Here is a 15,634-nt window from a genome sequence, read left to right on the forward strand (position 1 = left end):
TCTCTAAAATTCTAATTAAATGGTCGTGACAACAACGTTTAAGGGAACCACCGCCGACAAGCTTCAGCCCAAAAGTTCTGCTTCAAGCTTACATTTGACCCAGTTAGAGAGTTCCCAAGCTCCACACCCCTCACAATATACCTTCAGGTTTACTGCTAAGTGCCGCACGTTGAAACAGAAAGGACAGAAAATCACAAAATATAACCAAAAGATAGACAGGGATACCAAAAGGTTAGAATATGAGGAAGTGAGACAAGGGAATGCCAGTTTCCTCATCCTCCAACATCACCTGTATTCAGCTGGGACGAGGGGAAAGATAACAACTATTTCTTTCTCTTCTCTTTTCTCTTCATATGTCTCTGTAACACACAGCCTGAAGCCTGGATCTCCCAAAGAGGCGTGTCTTAATGTCTTCTGACATCATCTGGGACTCGACTGGCTGTGTTTCCCTTGGGTTTCCAGTGAGCCGGCAGTGTGGGCTTTAGAGCCCTTAACCCTCCTGTTACCTTAGGGTCAATTTGACCCCATTCAATGTTTAATGTCGGTGTTCTTTCGGGTCAATTTGACCCCAGGCTGTTTTTCACTGTGTCAAACATATAAGAAATATCAACTTTTTTATATATTTAAAGGGCTATTTAGGTAGTCAACAAACAAACATAAAGTACCTCACACTTAAACTTGGAAAACAATATTAATTCTAATAATTTTCTGGAGGTTATAATTGCTGGGGTCAAATTGACCCCAAGGGTAAAATATGTCAGTAAATATAAAGGTAACAGGAGGGTTAAACATTGAATGGGGTCAAATTGACCCTAAGGTAACAGGAGGGTTAAGTGTGTGATGTCATCCGACAACACGTTTCTTTTTGCGTCGCCTGGTTCCCTGCAGCCTGTCAAAAGACCAAATCCCTTCTGCACACACGTAACAGAGGTAGAGTTGAATCGTAATACATTAAGAACCGTTTTGTTTAATAGTGAGTGGCGAGCGAGACCAAACACGTTTCATCAGGCGTCGTTTCTAATTGACCAACTGGAAGTAATTATTTTTTACTTAGTGCAGCAATATCCTCACGGCTGGATCAATAGTCTAATCCAGTTATGGAAGTCTGCACAGTCATCTGACTCAATTTATGTTCCACCTGCAGCGTACATTTAACATCTTTAATATGAGTTAGTTAATTGGTTCTGACACTGATAATGTGATTGCCCATTTATCCTGCAATAAAGACATGCGGTGAATTAGACATTGTATTGCTTTCGACCTGCAGAAACGTCCGTGTGCAGCGAGAGTATAGGAGCGAGACAAAGAGAATAAAGAGAGCATGAGGACATAGGGTGAGGAAGAAACAGAGATTTGACGGCACATTTAATTGTGTGGTCTTTATATGCTACACACAAGCATTTGAATAGATGATGCTCGTCTTTTTGCACACGGCTGAAAGAAATAGAGCAAAATAAGCATATATAATGCACACAAAGTAAGGAATGTGTAAAAGACAGAGGAGTAACAGATGTTCACGCATGAACGCACATCGCTGCAGAGCAATGTATACAAAAGTGTCAACAAACAACCCAGCCAGGAGGTTAAACAGGATGTGCTGTCACTGGAGGCACGTGATCTTATGGAAACACAGAACGGAAAGGCACTTTTTTATTAACTTAGCCTTCTTCATAAAGATAAGCTTTCACTCCCAGTGGGGTAGAATGAAAATTAACGTTAGCGTTTTCACATGTATTTTATGCCAAAGGGCTGTTAACATCTGAATAAGATGCAAGTACAGAATAAACCTCCAACCTCTTATCCCCCAACCTTTTGCCCCACACTAATGGGCATGCAAGTGTTTCCAGCCAATGTAATAATCGCTCTCGTGATTTTTGTTGAAGCGAGAAAATATCAACACAATAATAATAATTATATTAGTAGAAATGATACACTATCCACATTTCAGTAACAGCTTCATCAAGAGACTTAAAACAGCTGTTCAAGAATGCAAAACACTGGGCTTTGTGTGTGTTGGGGGGGGGGGAGAGAGAGAGAGAGAGAGAGCGCAGGCAGGGCAGTGGGCATCATCTACAGCTGTCATAAATGTCACAGTTCATTTGTATGTCTCAAGGGTTTGGACCAAATCCATCACAGAGAGCAACAAAATAAACTCTCTCGCTCTCTCTCTCTCGCCGATGGCAAACATCCTGGGGCTCAGTACCAGTATATAAATGTTGTTATTCAGGTCAGAGGACACTGGAATATTAACATTACTTATTCAGCCATCTCGCTAATACTAATGAACTCTGCAGTCTCGTGGCAAAATAAACACCAAACCTTTGAGAAAGCAATAAAGTTGTTATCGAGGTATTTATTGTATAAAACAATTCTGCATCTAATCAATAAGCCCTTTTCTCTGCAGATATGTTCACTCGTCAGAAGAAGCAAAACAAGCCAGATATTATCCTTTGGAGTTGGCGACAAAACAGAGCTAAAGGGAGAGTGTGTATTGTGCTAAATGACATGTAATGTAATGTAATATTGTACTTACATTCATCCAGTAGCCTAAAACATGACTCCAGATGAATGATAATAGTGCTTTGTGTCTGCTGATGTGTAAATAAGCAACTGATCATGGTCCTCTTTTTGTTTGTTGGACAAGACAATCTTGATGAAAATCGATGCAGGGCTACTTAGACGTTGTAAAGTACAATGTGTGCACCGATAACACTTTTTGTTCAGTACAAGTCGTTCCATTTGGGTACTTGCTGATACCGAGTACCGATACCAGCACTTAATAATGCAATTACAGTGCTGATTACTATTATCAGATATATTGACTGTGACAAATTCTATATTATTTGGCATTTTTACTTTGTATTTTCCTGATGCACCGTTTGCAATTGGGATGTCAACATGTTTTGACTGTTTCATGCTTTCAGTTAAACAGTTAAAAGGAATTCATATCAAAGGTAAACAGCTGGTCCACCTTAAAGGTCAGCCCACCTTAAGAGAGCCTGAGCCTTTGTTGTCACTGGCTTCAGGGCCAAGCGCTTTCAATTTAATCAGCAGGTGCTTCCCTGACAAATAAACTGTACACACACTGCATTGGTGGACTCGGAGAAGTTTTACGATTCCGAGTATGAAGACACGAGTACAGCATTGGACCGGATGCTTTGTGCATCTCTACTAATACATGAGATGTAACATTCATATCGTCAAAGAACCATTTTTGTAATGTCCCCATTCGTGCCATCTTACTGCAACATGCCGGGTTTAATTCCAACCTTAAGGCCTTTTTTCAATGTAATACCACATTTTCACTCGCTGTCTTTTAAATCTGTAAAATAAAGACATAAATGGCCAAAATTATTTATGAAGTTTATAAAATTGTACAAGCAGATTAACAACATAAAATCCAACTAATTTCCACCAGTTTTACACTGAGAGTTAGATGAAGATAAACTGAGAGCGAAGAGGATGGAATTAAGACACATTAAGGTTAACAGTGTCCGAAAAAAAAGAAAAAGAGGCAGCACTGGCATTTCCCCAGCCCACCTTTGTGCATCCTAGCGATGAATGGATTTTAACCGGCACCTGACAGAACCAGATAAGACAGGAACTGCCAAACAAAGCCACTCACTGCAGTCGATAATGACAGGGCAGAGGACCAAATGAATGAGAATGGGGAAAAAACACCATAAACCATCAAAAAGCCAGACGAGGAGGAGGGGAATGAGGGGAAATGGGAGGAAATATCCCCTCTATAAAGAAATATTCTCAAAAAGAGAAAGATCGGAAGAATGAAATTGAGATGAATAATACCAGGAGAAGAAAGGAAGAACAAAGGAAATCTGAGAGAAAAGGGAGATGACATTTCCAGCAGCACAGGGAGAAAGAAGCGAAAGGCATGCGTCTGCCGCAGAACTAACAGAATTTAACATAAACTGTGAAGAGAGAACGAGAGCAGAGGCAAGAAGAACCAAAGGGCAGCTTTAAGTCTGGTGCTGCAGGATAAAGACAGACAACCGGAGAGAGCCCGGAGGTTAATCCAGCTAATGCTCCAGTTGACTGGAGAGTTTGCAGCTGGAAAATGGGCCAAGGAGAGCTGAGCAAATGCTTAGCCTGGTGGTTTGATGGGCTAAGTGACATGGAGGGCCAAAAGCATGTGGGTTTTACTGGTTTTCATTTCCAACCAGAGGCCAGTCCACTGAGCCATTACGCACGAAGACCCTGACTTTGTTCAGATCCAGCCGTGCTAGCTGCTCCGGGGAATTTGGTCCAGACTAAAATATCTCAACAATTGGTGGAATTTGCTGGATTTCTGTGGAATTTGGCACAAACTCCCGAGAGGATCAATCCACCCTGACTTTTTTTGTTTGCACTTTTTAAGTTATAACCTAGATAAGGATATTCCTGTTGAGACACAAACATATCCTTTCTCTTAGTTTAAATCAAACTTTCACTCTATTTTCTTCACTCATTTTGAGTGTAAGGAATGTTTTTGTCCTTTCTTTTTCACCTCTTTTTTTGTCCGATAGATTTCTATCCTAGTCTTCATTGCTTTGTCAGATCTAGTATTTATGAGCATTCTGCTCAGTCCTGCCGAATCAGTCTAAATTAGTGAATAGGCTACTGTTAGGGAAGGCACTCGGTAGAAATGAAATGCTTAAGTAAGAGAAATAAGAAGCTTTGAGGCGGTGTTTATTATTATAATCACAGAGGCAAGAGTGAAACTGAACATCATCAGGAACAGAAGGACACTGTTCAATACAAGTGTGCATGGAAAGAAGAGCACACACTGGTGCACACTAACATACACACACATATTGCTCTTTTAGTCACATGCATTCAGTAGCACTTCATTTTCCCCCTTTCACATTACCCTGCATCCCAAAGATGTCTCCCTCTTTCTCTTTCTTGTGCTATAATCTTTAAACAATTAATTTCCTGTAATTTAAGCACACACACACACACACACACACACAAGCAAATCTGCAACTCCGCAGGTCTGGTCTGCAACAGCTTTATCAATCTGGTCAGCTCTCAGTCTTCAACCAGCTGTCAACACACTTTCAGAAGTGTAACAGGCTGACAAAACAGATTTAAGTCTGCGGGCGCGTGTGTGTGTGTGTGTGTGTGTTGGTGCATGCGTGGATGTGTAATTGACTTGTGTCGTCTATTTACTTAAAGAACATAATTCATTAATGCAAATGAACTGCTTTCAAGACAAAGCATTGAACATGTGAAAATGTGAACCCTTCTATATTTTAGTGTGCCTGTTTAAAAATAAAGAGGTCCCTGCTCATGATATTAATCATTAAATGACTGAATTGCAAGGATGAAATGTAGTCGTATAGTCTGCTTTTGAAACATGGATTCACCTCTTGAAAACTGACATATTCAATAAAATGTTCATATTAGCAATTTGGGGAAAAATGAAGTTCTGCGTATTTATTTCAATCTGGGTGAAGTAAATGGAATGTAAGAAGATGTGGAGGAAGCTTCTGACAATACAGGTGAAAGCATGGAGTTATGTCATAAGAAGAAAGAGGTAAAGATGTAAATGAAGAGATGACTGGGAGAGCAATTAGGAAAGGAGAAAAAATAATGGTGGATATTGTAAAGTGGGGATGTGTGCGTAAAGGATCTGAGGGCAGAAAGAAAGAGTTAAAAACAATGAGAAAAAAGACAAAGAACAAAAGAAGGAGGGAGACAGAAAGTAGCAGGACAGTAAGTGAGATGAATAGAGGAGGAATAAAAGAGGAAAGGGAGTAAAGGCTCAGGTGAAAGATGCAGAGCAAGAAAGAAGAGAGTCTACAGACATCGCGGTGCTGTTAGATGGATATCCTCCATCAATGTGCTCCGTCCACTGCTTCATGAACTCAATTAAACTGCAGCCCTCCTGAGGAAGAACACTCTCCTTCTCCCTCTATCTATCTAGATCTCACTCTCCTTCCCTCCCCCTTTAATCTGGCGGGAAATCTACCAGTGTGTACCAGTAATTCTCCATCCTTTCCCTGTACAACAGCAAACCCTGCCTCTATTGTCACATATTCCAAAAGCAATTATAGATATCACTGCTCTTCATAGATTATTTACTTAACCCCTTTTGTTGACCTCATTGTACACGACTTGTAGTTTGCAGCGTTAACTGATTCTTGACTCCTTAACCCTTGTGTTGCCTTCGGGTCATTTTGACCCGAATCAATATTACACCCTCCCCCCGCCTTTGGGTCATTTTGACCCGATTTTTCACCCACCCCTGTTACCTTTATATTTACTAACATATTTTACCCTTTGGGTTCAATTTGACGCCAGCAATTAAAACCTCCAGAAAATTATTAGAATTAATATTGTTTTCCAAGTTTAAGTGTGAGGCACTTTATGTTTGTTTGTTGACTACCGAAAGAACACCGACATTAAACATTGAATGGGGTCAAATTAATCCTAAGGCGGGGGAGTGGTAATTTTTGATCAAAAAAAATGACCCTAAGGGTTAATATCTTTGCTTACTCAAAGCCGTTTTTATTGATGCAGCGACAAGTTAAATTCCAGTAGCTTAATGCGCCAGAACAACAGGGATGTAAAGTAAAGAAAAACAGAGAAAAAGCACTCCGGACTACTTCAGAAAGCAACGACAAGCCCCAATCAATATACCTGCTTTAAAGAGGAAATGATGGGAGATGGAGAGGTGGGCGACAAACAGCACATAAAACCTGATGGATAGATTTAGAGCCAACTGCCTACTGCACACAATTAATTAAACTTAAGGAAATTCATGGCGATTGGACACATCAATAATGACTCTGGCTTGATGTGTGTGTTTGTGTGTTTGTGTGTGTGTGTGTGTGTGTGTGTGTGTGTATGTGCGTGTGTGTGTGTGTGTGTGTGTGTGTGTCTGTGTGTGTGTAGGAGAGAGTGTTTTCAACTTTAAATCTCTTCATATATATATATATATATTATAATAATAATAATATGTAATAAGTTGTGAACATTGAAAAACAAGACACGCCAGTCAGTTGAAGCAATAGTCTATAACATAACAAAATACAGAAAGTGGGCGTTTATTGGGGTCCACATAGCGCCACGGTTTTGGTGTGAAAAATCACCATTCTAATGACTATTAATCTTTAAGGCCTTTAGATTATCCTTAAACAAGATTGAAGTCGATCGGTGTAGTTTCGTGGGAGGAGTCCATAAATGTATAACGGCAAAACATGACAAATTCAAGCAAAAAACGCCCAAATTTGCCGAATTATTGTAGCACTTGTTTGCAATTGCTCTGTTTTGCAATGATTTCACTTGCAAGCTAGCACCACTGACTGGCCAAACCTGATTGCTTGGAGTCTGTGTTCAACAGCAATCCCTGACGTCTGTCTCATGATTCTTTTTTTTTCTAAAGATAGATTTGTTTGTAGATTTTATTGAGCGTAAAGAAGCTTTCAGGATAAATTTAGCGGAGTCAAAGTATCAGTTTTCTTTGAAAATGTAGTAAAGTGAAAATGAAAGTCAATAGAAATATGAACAGTAAAGTAGGCTACAGATATACAAACAAACAACTTAAATACAGTAAAAAAGTATTTCTACTTTGTTACTGTACACCACTGACGACCTCTATATCAAAACAAGATGGAAACTCAGTAAGGTACATCTCCGACCTCTTTTGGAAGCGCTGGCTAAAGGAATATGTGTCTGTGCTACAGGAGCAGCAAAGGTGGAGTAAGGAAAGACAAAGTCTTGCTCAGGGAGACATTACACTTGTTGCAGATTTTACAGCGCCACAAAGTTCCTGGTGACTCGGAAGAGTTCTAAAGACCTATCCAGACAGAAAAGGACTCGTGCCATCTGGACAAGTTCAAACTAAGACTACCACGCTTGACAGGCCAGTGAGCAAACGTTGTCTTCTTCAAGACACATAAGCAACTTCTTACCCAGAGGGGGATTAGTTGTTTTTTTTGTTTATTCATTTTATTACGGGGTTATTGGCTCCATTATATAAATATGTCTTGCATTGTTTACGCCCCCATGCCATTAACAATTAGGGACCGATGTGTTGGAGCCATAATGTAGTTGTGTTGCTTGTGTTTATCTTTGAGAGAAACACTGGGTGAATTGGGACATGCATGTCCTACATTTGAACACAGGGTGGCACAGAAACATTAAAAGGCATAAAGGTGAATGCCTATACAGGTATGGATGGGACGCAACCAGTTTTTGACCGTGGTCGTGTCAATGTGATCCTGTGTTGTGCTGTAACCTACATGTAATGTATTGCAAGGGTCCCATTTAATTGTCTTTATATTAATACATAATGAGGAATAATGCTGTCAGCTCTAATGTTTGGCTAAATGTAAAATGTGACATTCTTGATGTTTTAACTCAGCTTTGTGCTGTAGATGTGACTTTTGATCTCCTCCATGACACAAACCATCACAAATAATAATAGAGAAAACAACAATTGCTCTGCTTTTGGCTTGAATGCATTTATTGATCATTATGCACTGTAAGCTCATGCTGCAGTCGCCGTCATCTCCTGCTGTTTATCGGTACTTCTCAGCCAGGGCCAGAGCCACAGCAGCCAGGAACTTGTCCATGGCCACGTGGACCTCAGGGGTGAAGTCTTTGGGGAACATGATGGCCATGACCACGAGGATGCAGTGAGACAGAATCTGTGAAAAGAAAGCAATCACACAGATGTTACATGTATGGAGTTTGTAAAACTCCCCACATCATCAAACATGGGAGCTTTATGTAAATGAAAACAACAAATGGACCTGTTGCAGGTCTGGAACAACAATCTAAGTTTGAGGAACACTTCATATCACAGACTCTTATCTTGTAATGACTTAGTCTCTGCACCTTGAAGTTGGCAGGGTCCACACGCAGAGTGAAGGCATGCAGCTCACTGAGGCCAGAAAGACCTCCTTTCAGGTCGTCGATTTTGCTCACAGCTTCTGCAACTCCAGCCATCACTTTGACTCCGTGCTTCCTCACAGCAGGAGAGGTGGGGCTCTGGTCCTTCCAGTGGGAAAAGTAAGTCTTGGTCTGCGGGTACACCGTCAGCATCCTGGGTCACAAACAAATACAACGTGTTGATGAATGAATCATTAAATGATGGAGCAGGTTACATCACTCAGTTTGTTGTCATAGTTACCTGGCCACAGCACCGGTGCCGATGTCATCTTTCTGTCCAGACACTATAGCCCAGATGGCTTTGACTGCTGCCTTGTCCTTTGCATTGAGACTGGTCATCTTGGCGGTTGAACGAGTGCTGAATGCTGTGATGAGCCCAAAATCAGAGGGTTTTTATGCTTGTAACTGAGCATGGACACACCCGGAACCTCCTCTAAGATAGCTGCACAAGGCGTTTCACATGACGCTGCAGCCCCCTCCCCATGAGATAAACAATAACGATCATTGTGGCTCTACAGGTTCTTTGATTCTGATACGATCTTGTCAAGTCATCAGAATTCAAATGTGTATGCTTTAGAAGTTAAGTTGAAAAGTTCTTCTGAAACAGTGGTGGAAGAAGTATTCAAATATTGTATTTAAATTAAAATAAATAAGTACCATTGAAATGACCCAAATTAAAAATAGCAGGAAAGATTCTCCATTTTAGAATTATAATTATAATATCACGGTGTTGTAATCATTGATGTGATGAAGTGTTTATCATTGGTAAAGGTGGGCTGATTTAAAAAAGATTACATTAATAATGTTGTGTAGCGTGATGTATTTTATTATAATTAATAAGTTTGTTTTTATTTGTTCATTCATAAGCTTCATCTGTAGAGTAACTAAGCTTGTCAATTTATGTAGTGGAGTAAAAATATGCAAACAAAACTTGCCTATATAATGTAATGGAGTATAAGTAGGAAGTAGGATGGAACTTCAATAGTGTGATGAATACAGTAATTAATAAAAGTTTTCTTTTGAAATATACTGAACTATAGTGGATTGGATGCTACATTTAAATATAACATAAAGCAGAATATATCTGTTCTAATCAGACAATACTTAAGCATTGTAGGACACTTATATATTATATTTAGTGCTGTGAAAAATAACGCGTTAACGCATTATGATTAAATTACAGGATTAATTAGTTGTTGTTTTTAACGCATTTAACGCATGCGCAGAATGAGCTTCCAATACGTCTGTTGTTGGTCGTCTCTAACCAGCAGCATGTCATTCTGTCTCTACGTGTCGCCCCCCCGTAGGTGGACGTCACAAAAGCTGATGCTACATATGGAGTGAGTACCAAACACCATCTCCCGGTACTCACCTGAGTAACTCACTGAAAAAGTTATGTGCACCCCTGTGTATAAATGTACAGGACTGTCTCAGAAAATTAGAATATTGTGATAAAGTTCTTTATTTTCTGTAATGCAATTTAAAAAACAAAAATGTCATGCATTCTGGATTCATTACAAATCAACTAAAATATTGCAAGCCTTTTATTCTTTTAATATTGCTGATTATGGCTTACAGCTTAAGAAAACTCTAAAATCCTATCTCATAAAATTTTAATATTTCCTCAGACCAAGTAAAAAAAAAGATTTATAACAGCTGAGTGTTTGTCAAGGCTCAGGAAACCCTTGCAGGTGTTTCGAGTTAATTAGACAATTCAAGTGATTTGTTTAATACCCTACTAGTATACTTTTTCATGATATTCTAATATTTAGAGATAGGATATTTGAGTTTTCTTAAGCTGTAAGCCATAATCAGCAATATTAAAAGAATAAAAGGCTTGCAATATTTCAGTTGATTTGTAATGAATCCAGAATGCATGACATTTTTGTTTTTTTAATTGCATTACAGAAAATAAAGAACTTCATCACAATATTCTAATTTTCTGAGACAGTCCTGTATATATCCGTCTTTTGTCATAAATCTTTATGTTCTCACAAAAATATACAGAGAATATCAGTAATATGTGATTAATCATGATTAATCCACAGAAACCTGTGATTAATTTGATTAAAATTTGTAATCGTTTCACAGCCCTAATTATATTGTGTTGTCGCATTAATATAGAAGAGGAGCTAATCATATGGGACATATTACTAATATTTATAATATTACTTTGTATGTATGTATGTATTTATGTGTGTGTGTGTGCGCGTGTGCGTGTGTTTGCGTATGTGTGCATGAGAGAGAGAGAGAGAGAGAAAGAGAGAGTGTGTTTTCAACTTTAAATGTCTTCAATTTGTGATTAGTTCTCCTTTGTCATTTAATATTTATTTTATTTGGTCATTTACTATAAATAATACAAATGAATAAAGAAAATCAGGTGGAACCTTTTGACAATATATATCCCTCTTGATGTGCTGCTTGATGTTGATGGCCGATTAATAAATGAAAACAAACATATACTAATGTTTGACGTGATCGATCAACATTGTGCAGTTAACTTTAGAGATCGGTATCCAAGATGCTGATGCTGGAACCTCTAAGGAGGTCGTTTGTGTGGTCAAAAGATACAATAATCATCGTGGGTCTGAGGCTCTTTGCATATTTTTATTGGTCTTTGTGCAGATGCAGAGAGGTAAATATACTTTCAACCAAACTCTTTCTAGTTCTTGTGTCTCAGAGATACCAAATCTAGGCTGAGCCGAAACGCCCTTGTTTTATCGTTGCAAATCTATAACATAGATCTTGGCCGGCCCACCGCCCATCCAATCACATGCTTTTGGGAGGGGAGCTGGGGGGCTTTAAAAGATGCTTCAGTTGTCTGAGAGAGCAAGATCTACTAAGCATCATAGGACAATCTAGAGCCGGCACAATGGTTCAATGGACAGACTTCGAGCGTGCCACCATTCAGGATGTCTTCTCCAAGATGGACTATGAGTCAGTGGGCCCTGAGACTCTTTCCAGGTGAGTCTTAACTCGGCATAACAAGGTCTGCTTGAGAGGAAACATTTGTGATATCCAGATAATCACAAATAGTCATTTCCTCCCCATCTATCCTTGTAACATGATTGTTTTTTTTCCTCAGGTGTCTAATCGTCTACCCCTGGACTCAGAGGTATTTCGGTAACTTCGGAAACCTCTACAACGCCGCTACGATCATGGGAAATCCACTCGTTGCAAAACACGGAACAACTATCCTCTACAGTCTGGAGCGGGGTGTGAAGAACATGGACAACTTGAAGGACACCTACGCCGAGCTGAGCGTGCTGCACTCTGAGAAACTGCGTGTGGACCCCGACAACTTCAAGGTAAAGTTGTGAAACTAATAAAAGTGATAATCATGTTAAACAATAAATCAGAAGTGGACCAGACTTTCATGTTGCTGATGTTCTGATGTTGTGTTGCAGCTCATTTCCGACTGCCTGACCATCGTGGTCGCTTCTCGGATGGGCAAAGCCTTCACTGGTGAAGTCCAGGCAGCTCTCCATAAGTTCCTCGCCGTGGTGGTGTCCTCTCTGAGAAGACAGTACCACTAGAGAGCTGCAACAGAAGACCCTCACAAGCTTATCGTGAAAAGATGTGTTTGTTTTATCTCAAAGAAAATAAAACAATAAGCAAATCCACCAAGTTCTTTTTCTCAATAATTTTCATCACAAATAGAGGTCACAATGAATAATAGTACATTTGACATACAAAAATTACCTTTAGGGAAAATGGTGAACAATGGCGCTGATAAAATGTAGTTAAAGTAGTTAAACAAAACAAATGATAGATGATGAAAAACATAGGAAAATGAAAATAACTTATGTAATTAGATTACATGAACAAAACAATGTTTTGAATGAACCACTGTTGCTGTTATTATAATTATAATGGAAACAAATGCAGTTTTTTCTAACCTATGAAACAAACTTATTCCTTAGGCCTACGCTCGACTATTGTTACCCAAACTAAATATGGTTTACCTCTGTAACCAGAAGGGCTATTTGAATAATGTTGATGTTCTAATAAAGGCCAGACATGTGGTATTCAGTTCAGATGTGTAAATATCAGTCTATATATTACTGGATTAAATTAAGATGTTACACAGTAAAAATTAAAAAGTTTCTGGTTCGTCTTGAATAAAAAGCACTCATGACGATTATCTCTTTGGAAGGATGCAGCTGAAATGTTTAATTAAAAGAAAATTTCCACAGAATATATTGTTGCCATTAAATGCTCATAAAGTGTAGAAATGTGAAGTTATATGAATAGGATTATTAATCAAATGTCAAAAGTTCAACTATAATACTATAAATAATATTGAGGATAATAATAATAACAATATTAATATATTAACTATGTTGTCATGACTCACAGTTGTCGCATGGATTTTAGAACAACCCCACGTAAAGACTTTATAATGCTTGATCCATTTTATTATCATGAATAAGTCTGTGTTAATTTTTTTCATTCATAATCTACATCTGTTACGTAACACTACTTGTCTTTAAAATGTAATGGAGTACAAATAGAAAATAGAATGAAAGTAGTCACACTCAAAAGTGTGTTTAAATACAGTAATTGATAAAGATTTTCTTTTGAAAGATATTGAACTTTCGTGGGGTGGATGGTAAATTTAAATAACATAAAGCAGAAAAATGATAAGCATTGTAGGACAATTATATATGATATTGTGTTGTTTGCACTAATATATAATAGGAGCTAATCATATGGGGCATACTAATATTACTCTCTTTGTTTGTATGTATGTTTGTGTGTGTGTGTGTGTGTGTGTGTGTGTGTGTGTGTGTGTGTCTGTGTAAAGTTGGAGGTCTTTTCATGGATACAGAGTATGGGGGAGGAGGGGTCGTGTGTGGATGAAAATGTAATTTCAACTGGTTGTGTGAGCACTTTTAAGTACCTCACTCCCAGGGAGTAAACCAGTCGTTCATCAGATAGCAGGTGACCCAGTCAGTCAATAGTCCTTCAGACCAGAAATCAATCCCGATGAATCAGTGAGCGTCTGCTGGGAACGTTTCTTCCCAAGTGTTCTCCAGTGCAGCTCTGCTGAGTGTGCTCCGGCTTCATCTTCCTTCACAGCCCCACTGTGCTGCTCCCTGCTGGTGCCCGCTGACCAGCTGGGCCTTCAGCGTGTCGCTGAAGGAAACAATCACAGTAATTGCAGAGAGAGCGGTAGACACACAAACCTCATTCAGTTTTCCTCCCCGCACGGGAATTGAATCTGCAATCTCCCAGTCGCAAAAACCTGAGTGGCAGATCTCTAACTTCACCCGTTTCTTTCAGCCATGATGGTGGTGTAGCTCTATAGACATTGTCGGTCTGTCTGTGAGGCCCAGACTTAAATATCTCAACAACTATTAGATGGATTACCGTTAAATTATGCAAAGATATTCATTCTGCCGTCAGACAGATTTCTCCTCGTGAGCCGTAATTGGGTCAAAATTTAAAATTGTCGTTGATGGCCAAAGATATTTTTCATCTCACCTCCCACATGCAGCCACTCCCTCCTGCCCTGCAGTAACCCCATTCTCTCTCACCACATTCACCTGACCTTCCACTGCCCCCCTATTTACCTGTTCCCACTCCATTGGTGCCCTGCCAGATCATCAAAGTCTCCTGACCTTAAATCTGTGCCAACCTACCTACCCGACTGTGGGACCTTCTGCCTGTTCCAGGGACTGGTGCTTCTCTCTGCCTCACCCCTTTGGATACGTTTACCTCTTCAGACTTTCTTCCTGGCACTTGCCTGTCAGAGTATGTGTATGTACCTCCATTGAGTTGTTTTTTTGCCGTGGTAAAATACCTTTAAAATGTATTATATTCAGCATTGATAATTGATAGCATTCCAACACGGCAAACTTATAGCTACTAAACATCATCATTTAGCACAGAGCATTATGTAGCCTACAGCCTCACAGAGCCACGAGCATGGGTGTAGTCATTTTAATCAGCGTTGTTTCTGAAAGCCCTTGTTATATGATTTTAATTTGTTCAGATTATACTTAATTCTCAAATTGCTTGAAGGAGAAGACAATTTCACAACCTTAAAGGCACTGGAGTGACATTTAAAAATGTGCCTTTATGTAATTTCCTGCATAGATAATGTTCTCCATCTAAATTAATACAAATAAATAATTGAGCTCATGTTTTTGTGAATCATGTTGGCATCATTGCTTATGAATATTTTTCAAACGTAAAACTGGAGATTGACTCAACTGTAATCTTATATTGGTCAATATACATAGCAATAAAAACATAAAGAGCAAATTATACTTAAATACTGAGGTTCTCAACCTTTTGTAACAGCAGGCTTCTGGCTAAAAACATATTATGGGGACCACCTTACCTCATAAATGAGAGGAAAGAACATACCATGACAAAAAAAGTAGAAATAATAAACTGAAATGTCAATATTTGCCATGCCACTGTCAGCTGCAATGACCAAAATACATGTTCTGTTACCCTCCTCCATCACAGCCTGCATTTATGAATCATAATTTATTGAATTGAGGGAATCAATACATATTTCCTCACAAGCTCAGGGTTGTCTCTACATCACCTTTTTGTGAAACTGATCCATTTAGTATTTGTGCGTCTGAACGTTAGCTACCCAACAGTGGACAATGTGATTTCTTAAGCCTGTTTAGATATCAATATAACTCCTCAATTAAATTACCACTTGGCAGTATCTAGCCTAATGGCTGGCGCTCTGAGGCCCACCAGAGGGCTGTGG

At 39.1% G+C, this 15,634-nt stretch overlaps 2 protein-coding genes across 2 annotated transcripts; one reads left to right on the top strand and one right to left on the bottom strand.

Moving 5' to 3' along the window:
• Window positions 1-8,516: 8,516 nt before the first annotated feature.
• Window positions 8,517-9,237, bottom strand: LOC130188549 (hemoglobin embryonic subunit alpha-like). Its single transcript, XM_056406946.1, has 3 exons — window positions 9,140-9,237; window positions 8,845-9,052; window positions 8,517-8,654 (listed from the first exon to the last, which is right to left on the bottom strand). Exons 1-3 carry the CDS (start codon window positions 9,235-9,237, stop codon window positions 8,526-8,528), a joined length of 435 nt encoding a protein of 144 aa, XP_056262921.1. The 3' UTR covers window positions 8,517-8,525.
• Window positions 9,238-11,770: 2,533 nt separating this feature from the next.
• On the top strand, window positions 11,771-12,434 carry LOC130188550 (hemoglobin subunit beta-2-like). The gene is made up of 3 exons (XM_056406947.1): window positions 11,771-11,862; window positions 11,984-12,206; window positions 12,306-12,434. Exons 1-3 carry the CDS (start codon window positions 11,771-11,773, stop codon window positions 12,432-12,434), a joined length of 444 nt encoding a protein of 147 aa, XP_056262922.1.
• Window positions 12,435-15,634: the final 3,200 nt, after the last annotated feature.

Source organism: Pseudoliparis swirei, chromosome 23 (assembly GCF_029220125.1).
Source record: "Pseudoliparis swirei isolate HS2019 ecotype Mariana Trench chromosome 23, NWPU_hadal_v1, whole genome shotgun sequence".
Taxonomy (NCBI): Eukaryota; Metazoa; Chordata; class Actinopteri; order Perciformes; family Liparidae; genus Pseudoliparis; species Pseudoliparis swirei.